The 10,738-nt window shown below is 39.1% G+C and overlaps 1 protein-coding gene across 1 annotated transcript; it reads left to right on the plus strand.

The window, feature by feature from the left end:
- Positions 1–283: 283 nt before the first annotated feature.
- TARDBP (TAR DNA binding protein) lies at positions 284–4,871 on the plus strand. Its single transcript, XM_009587684.1, has 5 exons — positions 284–449; positions 1,553–1,693; positions 2,409–2,579; positions 2,956–3,543; positions 4,025–4,871. The coding sequence occupies exons 1-4, from the start codon at positions 300–302 to the stop codon at positions 3,484–3,486; spliced, it is 993 nt and encodes a 330-aa protein (XP_009585979.1). The 5' UTR covers positions 284–299; the 3' UTR covers positions 3,487–3,543; positions 4,025–4,871.
- The last annotated feature ends 5,867 nt before the right edge of the window (positions 4,872–10,738 follow it).

Genomic DNA, 10,738 nt, shown 5'->3' on the forward strand with positions numbered 1-10,738 from the left:
CCCACCCCCCACCCCACCCCCCAAAAAGGGGAAGGAAGTAAATTGCTAACGAAATATTCTTGTTAAAAATTTCTGTCTTCTCCACATCCTTATAGGACTGTGAATGTTACTGGATACTACTTCAGTAAACTATTATAAAAACAAGCTCCCAGCAGCTGGCATGTGTTCCTTTGTAGTCTGTACTTTTTCTCATCGTAGTCTATGATTTTATACCATGCAGTTCATAATCAGTGGAAACAACTTCTAGAATTGAGGATGATGTCTAATACACTTCTTTCTACTCAGATAATAAGAGAAAAATGGATGAAACAGACGCATCATCAGCCGTGAAAGTGAAACGAGCAGTACAGAAGACTTCGGATTTAATAGTCTTGGGTCTTCCCTGGAAAACCACTGAACAAGACTTAAAGGAGTATTTCAGTACCTTTGGAGAAGTTCTGATGGTGCAGGTAAAATGCTTTTGCAGCCCAAGTAAGGAGGGAGATAGAAATCAGACTTCTGATGAAGCCAGTGGAAACAAACAGAGCCGTATAAACTCAGAGAAGGTCTGAAGCTGTGTGTCGCTTCCTAGGTGGCATTTTGTTCCCTGAGCTTTGTAGCTGCAGGCTTGTGTAGGTACAGATGGTCAGGGACATTTGGGAGTAGTAATTCATGCAGATCAGCTTAATGGGTGCAATGTTTTTAAGAGCTTTTTAATTTATATTACTGTTATTAATTGTTGCATCTGAATATGTGTGTGTTTATGAGTGTGTGTTAAGGAATTAGAGATTGCTGTGATGGGAGTGTTTATAAGACTGATACACTCTCAAACAGAACTTCACTAAATTAATTCAGTAACAGCAGGCTTCATACTAGCGATTACTTCTGTATTACCACTGCTTACACCAGACTGTTAAGTCTGTGACGCACGTATCCTGTATCAGCTGTGTGCACATGGTACTGCGGACCTGGTGCTGCTTGGTTAGCGTGGGTGCCTGGGACCTCGATGGCCTTAGCTGGCCTGGCCAGGCGCGAGGGCTCTTTGATGGTAGAAGTCAGAAGACAAACCTGCGTCAGTTTTCTTCTGTCTTCATGCGTGACGTTTTCATCTTCCCAGAACAGGGATCTCACCTGATCCTGATACGCTTGGCTTGTTCTTTATCTTTGGTTACTTGCATGCCTCCTGTGTGCAGCTACATGGGTTTGCCCCTTTGGTGGTCATGTTGCTTATACAGCTGGTCTGGCTATGCCATCACAATATTACAAAATATTTATATCCCATTTTTGGTTATGCTTGGGCTCAAGGCAAGCTAGTAATTTTAATTTGTAGGTGTCACAGGCCCCTGCTTTGACTGTATTATATTTCAGTAATTTTCTTAAGAAAAGGTAAGAAAAACTTATATCTCATATACAGTGGGATAACCAAAACTTTCTGTATACTTTTTTGGTTATCTTAGTATCAAGGTTGATACAGGAGATGACTGGTAAATAGCATGTCATTAAGTCACAAATACAGGCATGCTGTATTTGTGTTTCTGTGATCTTTTTAAAAGTCTGCTTTTTTTTGTCTTAGGTTAAGAAGGATATTAAAACTGGCCACTCAAAAGGTTTTGGTTTTGTTCGGTTTACGGATTATGAAACCCAGGTGAAAGTAATGTCTCAGCGGCACATGATAGATGGAAGATGGTGTGACTGTAAACTTCCCAATTCTAAGGTACTTTCGTATTTATTGCTAGTTTTATTTTTATCAAACACCCGAAGTGCGCTTCAGCAACTGTTAGGTGAGCAGGCGAACAGATTAATAATCCACTCTTGGATGTGGCTTTTCATCTGTGAACGGACAGGACAAGTGAGAGCAATGAAGGAAAACAGGGAGGAGGTGGGTGAGCAGGAAGTGAAGAAGAAGTGTTGGGAAAATAGCTAGTTACGTGGGGGAATTAAGTACAGATGGAAATCTGAAAATAATGTGTTTTAACATCCAGCAGTACCTGCTTAACTTGTCTGCTACATGAATAAATGGAGAATAAAGCAGGCGGAATAACTAACCTAGGGAAGATCAGAATGAGTCTTTGAATTCAAAACTGAACCTGATGCTTCCGTCTGTTTATTTCCTGTGTGTATATATGCAGTTATTTAAAAAAAAAAAAAAAAAAAGGCATCCTTCTGCAGTGGCCTTGTCCTGTTCTGGTCTATTGCTCTCGTCTTCATTTTCTTGTGACTCTTCTCTATCTGTACCAAGGTGTAAGCACGTTCTTTGAACAGAACTTTTTTTTTTTTTTTCAGTCTTTAACTTACAATCTCAAACTTTCTTGATCTTCAGTCCTCAGAACAGGCGAGATTAAAAGGGGCCTTTATCATAATGTAACTCGGTTCTCAAGGATAGTTGTGATTTTTTAAATTTTTTTTTTTCCCTCTTCAATTCTCTCCAGCAAAGTCCTGATGAACCTTTGCGTAGCAGAAAAGTGTTTGTTGGGCGCTGCACCGAGGACATGACGGCAGATGAACTCCGACAGTTCTTTGCCCAGTATGGAGAAGTGGTAGATGTCTTCATTCCTAAACCCTTCCGAGCTTTTGCTTTTGTTACATTTGCAGATGATCAGGTACGTCTTAAAATGTTTTAACTTCATATTTAGACAGCCTACATTTCAGTAGCTTGATAAAGCATTGGTTCTGGAACTACACAGGGAACACTTACTTATCCACTGTCTTGAGAATTCCAGTGGAATTAGCTTGATTTGAGTTATTGTCTAAGGTTACACTTTTCAGATGCTGTTGTACAGATGGGTTTTTATACTGCAGTTAGTGTAGTAGTGAATGCAAAGATAAAACACTTCAAATCGGACGAAGTATATGCATACGCTTCCTTTGCAGGTTACATATCTGCTCAAAATCATGTGGGGTTTTTTTGTCTTGTACTACTAACATTTGAAAAAAAGAAGTCTAACATATATTTAATCAATCCCTTATTTCTTATAGGTTGCCCAATCTCTTTGTGGAGAGGACTTGATCATTAAAGGAATCAGCGTACATATATCCAATGCTGAACCTAAGCACAATAGCAATAGACAGTTAGAGAGAGGTGGAAGATTTGGTGGTAATCCGGGAGGCTTTGGGAATCAAGGGGGCTTTGGCAACAGCAGAGGAGGTGGGGGAGGACTGGGTAACAACCAGGGCAGTAACATGGGTGGAGGTATGAACTTCGGAGCCTTTAGCATCAACCCTGCCATGATGGCAGCAGCACAGGCAGCCCTGCAGAGCAGCTGGGGGATGATGGGCATGCTGGCTAGTCAGCAGAACCAGTCGGGGCCGTCGGGAAACAACCAGCCTCAAGGCAACATGCAGCGGGAGCAGAACCAGGGCTTTAGTTCAGGAAATAACTCCTACGGCGGTTCCAACTCGGGGGCAGCAATAGGCTGGGGTTCGGCCTCGAACGCCGGCTCCAGCAGTGGGTTTAACGGAGGCTTTGGTTCAAGCATGGATTCCAAATCGTCAGGCTGGGGAATGTAGACGCAGTAGGCTCTGATACTGACTCTATGGTGGGAAATCAAATTTTTCTAACTCATGGTAAGTATACTGTAAATTACATATATACTAAAATTTTCCAAATCTGTTTGTTCAGTGTGCAGTATATTCAGCAGTATTTTTGACATTTTTCTTTTTTAAAAAAAAAAAAGAAAGAAAAAAGAAAGGTAAAAGGAGTTTTCTAAGTTTTGTTACATATCTTGTTGGAATACTGAATGTTTGGAAGTGGACTGCTGTTTGCCTGATAGGTAAACTAACACTACAGTTGATAGGAAAGGTTTCTCCTGTAATACTTTATCCCTTGTTTCCTGGCTACCTGAATTCTTTGCATGTTCAAAATGGAAACCATTGGTCAGAAACAGCATTCTCTCCCTCTTGTTTTTAATTTGATCCCACCATAAGACTCTCCAAGTGCCCCAGTTGGAGAACACGGTGTCGTTTTTGTTTCGTTTGTGTTTTTTTTTTAACACTGTCTCCCCTCCATACTAAAGTACGATATGAAGGCTTCATTTAATCTCCGCAGTTCATCTCATTTCAAATGTGTATGGAAGAAGCACTTCATTGAAAGCAGTGCTGTAAATATTCTGCCTTAGGAATACTTCTGTCTACATGCTTTCTCATCCAAGAATACTTCATCACACTGCACATGCTGCGTCTTAGACGGTGGGTGTTCCATTTTTATCCGCTACTCTTTATTTCATGGAGTCGTATCAACGCTGTGAACGCAAGGCTGTGAGATGGAACCAGAAGGCTGTTTGAACTTTTGAAACCTTGTGTGGGATTGATGGTGGTGCCGAGGCATGAGAGGGCTGGTATGTGCGAGATAAAGGAGAGAGCGCATGCAGAGACCTGGTGGTGCATTATGGGATTTTATTTTACTTGGCGAGATGTCTCTCAATCCTGTGGCTTTGGTGAGAGAGTGTGCGGAGAGCAATGATAGCAAATAAAGTACGAGTGTTTATTGCATTCAAAGGACATCCATATGTGGAGGACTTTAAGTGGGTTTTATACCTAGTTAATCAATTAGTTGAATGTGTTATGTGAAATGAATATTTGTATTTTTTTTCCCTTATGTCAACTGCTGTGAATGCTGTATGGTGTGTGGTTTTTTTTTTCTGTTAATGATCTGTAAGTGTGGTAATGTGAATTGAAGATGATGGGGTCTGTGATGAGAACATTGAGCTTGTGGTGTGCTTTGCAGTAGCTCTTGTAGCAGAGATCACTAGCGAGCTCAGTGTGCCTCTCCAGGGTGGAAGTTCCACTGTCTGTAAGATATCCATAAGAATGCTGTTTGCTGCAGTTTCGTGTTTGGATGCTTTTTATAAGATTTGTCACTGTAGGAAATTCTTAAATAAAACTGATTTAAGTAATATGTGTCTTTGTTTTGCAGCCCTGAATGCAAAGAATTCATAGCAGTTAATTAATTTTACCCTTTTGAGATGAACTTCTGTAAAGCTTTTTTGCAGTAATTCGGTTTGTTTCAGATAAACATGCTCTAAAAGTTGGCAAGTCAAACGGAGCCACCGCTCATCATGTATCGATACCTGACACCCAACTTTAATCCACTGTATTTTTGCACTGTTCAGTGATACGTATATATCTAAAATGCAGTTCCCACACGTTTGGGTGTCCACACCTAGAATGGTAAGCAGTTCCCTCCACATGCATCTCTACCAAGGAACGTTACTTACTTATTCTTTTAGGAGTTCCTCATCAGAAGTGGGTTGGGGGAAACAAACACTGTCAAGATGTCTTTCTGTCCACAGCATCTCCTTCGGGGATGTATGTTTTTAACTTGTTTTTAGACCAGTCCACTCGTGGGAAGTAGGGTTCTGCAACACTTTCAGCCCAGAGAAAGCTATAAACTCATGTTTAAAATGAGTCACAGGAAAGACCTTCCAGCTGAAGAAAGTATTAGTAAATGTAGATAGACTTTGATAGAAGTCTTAATCTGGAAAACTAAGTTTATTACACGTGCAGAAGTGTCAACTAAGAGGCAGCTTCTTAACAAAAAGCAGGATGTTTCAGCAGAAACTGGTGGAAGATTATTTCCACTGGCAGTAGGAGCTTGAAGAATTGTTTAATCAACTTGTGCTTGAAAACTACTAAAGCTTGACCTGTATTTTTTATACAGCATACTACTATGCTGTAGCTATGAACTTTCTGAATATGGATATTTACCCAGTTTTTAACCTATTTAACTTTTCAAGTTATATCTTCATTACTATGTATTATAGTGAGGCTTGGGGATAGAAGACCATCTAAATGGTGGACAAAACTGCACTACTGTTAGTTTCCACTTGCAGTATTAAAAAATCAGCTGGGTCTCAACATACATCTTAAAAGGTTTAAAGAGGGACTCTAAACACTCAGGCCGAAAAGTAATCCCACGCTTTTGTTGTTCATATCCCACTGCAAAAAGTTGCTTAAGATTTTTTTTTTTCCTGCACCTAAGTCATTCTATCTCCAAACTCTGTACCATCTGTGAATTTTGCATTTTAGCACTTGCACTATTACCAGCTACTTCTGCTGAGTAACACTTAAAAATGGTATTCTTGGATCTCCAAAGACTAACTGTGACCCCCCTGCAAGGAACTTCATGGTAAGTTTTTGTAACTAGCATGGCTTTAATTTTGTTTAAATTGTCCAGGTTTAGGTTTTAACAGGCTGGTTGGCAGCACTGAGTAGTCTTTGCTAATAATTTTAGCCTTCCTTCACCCTCAAACAAAATCCCTGAAAATTTTAGAATTATTTTCAAGTTTTAGTACTATTTTCTAACTGCTTTGCATACTCTAGTGTTTATAAGTGAGTAAATAAACTACTGTTGAAAACATACTGAAGTGTTTGGAGTCTTGTTTTTTTTTTTAAAGATATTTCATTTTCCATTATTCTAGAAAGTGAAATACTAATGGTAGAATGTGAGATGCAACAAAGAGGAAGTTTATGTAATTTTAAGGGAACATATATTGCAGTCAAACCAGTTTTTTGTAACATTGCTTCTAATTAGTTCTGAGAATCTGTTGTCAGCTTGAACATGTTATGAAATTATAGATCTTAATGTGAAATTTTATTCTTTATATAAACTATGTTCAGAAAAACACAGTTTTTGCAGCTGACAGCAGGAACGAAGGCAAGGGCTGTATGGCTGTCCCTGCACTGTGTACAGCAGGTACCTATAGAGGTACTTAGAAGTGTACAGCATGGTACCTAAATGCCCCCCAAATTCGGCGTGCAGCTGTACTGCTGGGATTCTTCAACTACCAGTATACACGAGGGAGCGGTGAAGGTACCTTGATGCTCTGCATGCTTTCACTGGACGTGTGCTCATTCAAAAGCTGCAGTCTTACAAGGATCCACAGCACTATTTAAAAGAAAACAAAATATACTTTAAGTACAGAGTAATGTCTTCTTTAGGCAGATAGCAATTTTGTAAATCTGAAGGTCTTTTAACAGCTGCTGGGACAGAAAACAGAACATTGTGTTTGAATACTCAAGTTGTTCTGTCTTTTTTTTTTTTTTTTAACAGAACTGTTAAGCCTAATAAACATTAAGGATTTAGTGTTGTTTTCTAAGTATTTAAATACCGTAGCTATTAATGTAATCTAAGTAATAGCTGGTAGGAATTACAAATAAAAGTCTTTTAAAAATTATTTAAAATAATGCTTTCAATCCATGGGATGTAACTGGGACTCCTGTATAGACCCTGTACTGCCCTGTGAGAGCACAGTCTAAACCCCCGGACACAATGCCAGCAATAAACCATTTGCTGGCCCGAGCACCTAAGGGCACCAGTGGTCCTCCACTGTCCCCTGACAGGACCTCTGCCCCGCCCAGCTCCAGCATACAACTTGTTTTCTGTTAAGGAGGGGTTTTCCATTAAATGGTTTATTTGCATGCACATCTGTATGTTCTTTCTGGGTGATGGCTACCAGCTCAGTATGCAGCAGGAGAACAGAAGAGCTCCTTGTCTCAGTTCTACCCCATTATTTGCTCTCTTTTGAAATCTGATCATCTTTTCCTGGTAAACAAATGGGTGTGACATTGGTACTAATTGAGACTTTATGCTCCAGTCTAACCAATACAGTATCGTTGTCAAAGTTGACAAGATCATGTTCATAACCTTCATGAAGAAAAATTTTTTCTGCCCGGGCTTCTTCATAGCAAAATGAGCGTTTGTTCAAAATCCCCAACTTAATCCTCAAAGCTGGGGGGTTTCTTTCATCAGCTACACCACCAGCAGCTGTTAGAACCCAGTTGTCATTCAAAAGTGAATCACCTCCTCATCCTCCTTGCTCTGTAATTAACATCACTTGCCAGGGAAATTCTCCAGGCTTGGCTCGCCTTCCTCCATACACACACTCCACAGTTCCGCTTCCCCGCATTCCACAAACTGCAAAACAATGAATGCAGCAATAAATGTTAAACATTTTAAGATCTGGACACTGAATTATTATGCTTGTATGGATTAAATTAAGTTAATGATTCTAAATGTAATTTCTAGATTGTTTTGGAATGGTACAATTGCTTGCAAATGAATATTTGATTTAGAGTACAATTTTCATTAGTCAGTATTGCATACATCCTTTGGAAAAGTTCTGTAATCAGAAGTGTTTTGCTTAGGAATTTGGGCACAGAGGAATAAGTGTATTTGTTCTGAATGTAAATTAAGGTAATTGGACTATATGGATATTCTAATCTAAAAGATAAGAGGAACAATTATGCTTTTACATTGTAAAATGTTTCTCCCAAAACTCAGTCTTGGATCTTGAGTAATTCTATAGAGTAACTAATTTAGCAGTTCAAGCATTTTTTTTTTAAAAAAATAAAATAAAAAAAAAAAAATCCCCAACCCTGTACTCTGCAGTAAGGGCATTCAGTGGCTTCTTCCCCTCACAAATGCTTCTGGAGCGTGGCTCAATTTTCCTGTCAGAAACAATGCCAAGCAATTTAAAAGCAACAACAATTTAGTTATTTGTGAAACTGCATTCTCCAAAAGAGAGATGGAATAAACCGAAGGTTCAGCTTTTTGCTCTCTTCAAGGGTAACTGAACTGAGTTGCTGGCATTAATCTGCAATGCCAGCAGCAATAGCGAGCCTCAGGCAAGACCAAGGCATGTTAAAATAGAAAACAATTTAAAAGATAAATATAAGGCCAATATTAATAACTACACGGTGTGCCAGTTATCATAACGTTTTTAGTTCTGTTATTGTTCCTCCCTGTTAAACAGCAATTGTAGCACTTGCCATTTTGAAAATCAGAGTAACATAAAGGTCGTAATCTGATTTTTAAAATGAACATTCTACAATGAGGTGGTTCTGCCTCATCAACTTAAATGTACTAAAAGAAAATCTAAGAAAGCCATGCTATGATACCTGCTACTGAACTCTACATGAACAACAGAATAGCTTAGCTGAGTAACTTGTTAACAGCCCAGCATCTGTAGTTCAGTGCAGGCTGGTATTTAGGAACAAGCATCACCGAATGGAGCTGAGCCCCTTTGTTTCAGGAAATACTGTGAAGTTCCACCTCAGGTGCACATCAGTGCATTGCTCCAAAGCAAGCTGTGTCCTTCAGTATCGACCTATGTACACCGTGCCTCGCTGTCTCTGTAACAAAGCGTGACCACGGACCAGCAACAGTCAGTACTAGCTGAGAGCTTGTTAATGATTTTGCAGTAACTGCTAATTCCAACTACTTTGTGCATTCATGCATTACCTGGTTCACAGACAGGAGGGGTTATTTCTCCTTTGGAGTTTTTCTAGTATCCATCATCACTGCATATATATTTACCTGCATCTCACAGAGACAACAAAAGTAAGAACAAGTGAATAAAACAGCTGGGCATCGTTTTAAAGCAACACAGAAGTGACACTCTAGAGGCAGTGTCAGACATCGTATTTTAGGTCTCCTTTGAGTTTACTGCAGACTCATGAGAAGGTGACTCCGCACCACTTACTCCCCTCTGGCTATTTGCAGGATCTAATACTATTAAACGCCACTAACTGGGGAATGATAAGAATGTGTTAAGCTCCCACCTGCTACTGAATTAAGCCTACCTGGGGTACCTAAGAGTACAGGTACTATATTTTTCTCCTGTGATGATGATGTTTTTGCTAGTTACATAAAACTGTTGGGAGATTGTACACTATTTCAAAGGACGCTACCACACTTTTTTTTTTTTTAACCTTTTTTTTTTTTTTTACTTTTTTTTTTTAAAATAACCATCAGTGCTTTTAGAGATTTTAAAGAATGGCAGAAATTGAAACATCTTCCAATTTACAAATACAAAATGCACTTTGACAAGAAAAGGAATAGTTACCAAGCAGAAGAAAATGTTTCTCATACTGCAACTTCTATCATTGTCTTTACAAAACCAATGTTTTAAATATAAATATTTACACAGAAATCTTCAAATTCGCAAATATTAGCACTGACTGACTGATGCATTTTGCCATTGGTTTGTTTCCAGAAGCATCCTTTTAACATTCCACTACAAAAGACTTCACATTTTAATTCTCCAAGAACCATGAATAGAAATAAAAGGTCAAATTAATTCCACATCAAACAGGGTTAATTATGGAAAAACAACATCAGTTACACATTTATTTGCTCATTCATAAGGGAAAAACAATAACTAGATTTTTATTTCCTTAAAATGGCTTTACTAAATGTATTGCTTTGCTGCACTACTTTCAGAGTAGGAAAAGGTAAATAATTCTTATACCATCATCATATATATCTAAGTGTGGGTGCTAATAAAGGCCATAGCGGATGGCTGTGAATGTGAGGGAGGGTTACCCTTTCTGGAATCTGGAGGCTAATTTGCATTTGTTGTGTAGCAGTTCCACCACTTAACCTGCCTTGTCACCAGCAACAATGGCACACAGCTGGTCAGTGCGTTTCAAGGACAGCACGGAATACAGCCTTCATTTATCTATTTCCATGCACACCCAGCTTTCCTACTATTGTGCTGAACACTAACCCTCACATCAGTTCAGTTATTCTGGGCTTCTACATAAACAGTAAACAGTAAATGTGTGCAACTATCAAATCAGAGAGACTATAGAATAACTGTTGAGGTAAGCCTGTGCATTCCTAAAACACAACCACCTAACTGTCGTTTTAAAATTTTGCTGTAAGCATACACGGACTGGAGTATCTTCCGAAACTGCCTGCTGAGAAGCAGGATGTTACGAAGAACTAAGTCTGAAATGCGGCATTCAGCAGGGATGACCA

The sequence above is a fragment of the Fulmarus glacialis genome, unplaced genomic scaffold (assembly GCF_000690835.1).
Source record: "Fulmarus glacialis isolate BGI_N327 unplaced genomic scaffold, ASM69083v1 scaffold33210, whole genome shotgun sequence".
Lineage (NCBI taxonomy): Eukaryota > Metazoa > Chordata > Aves > Procellariiformes > Procellariidae > Fulmarus > Fulmarus glacialis.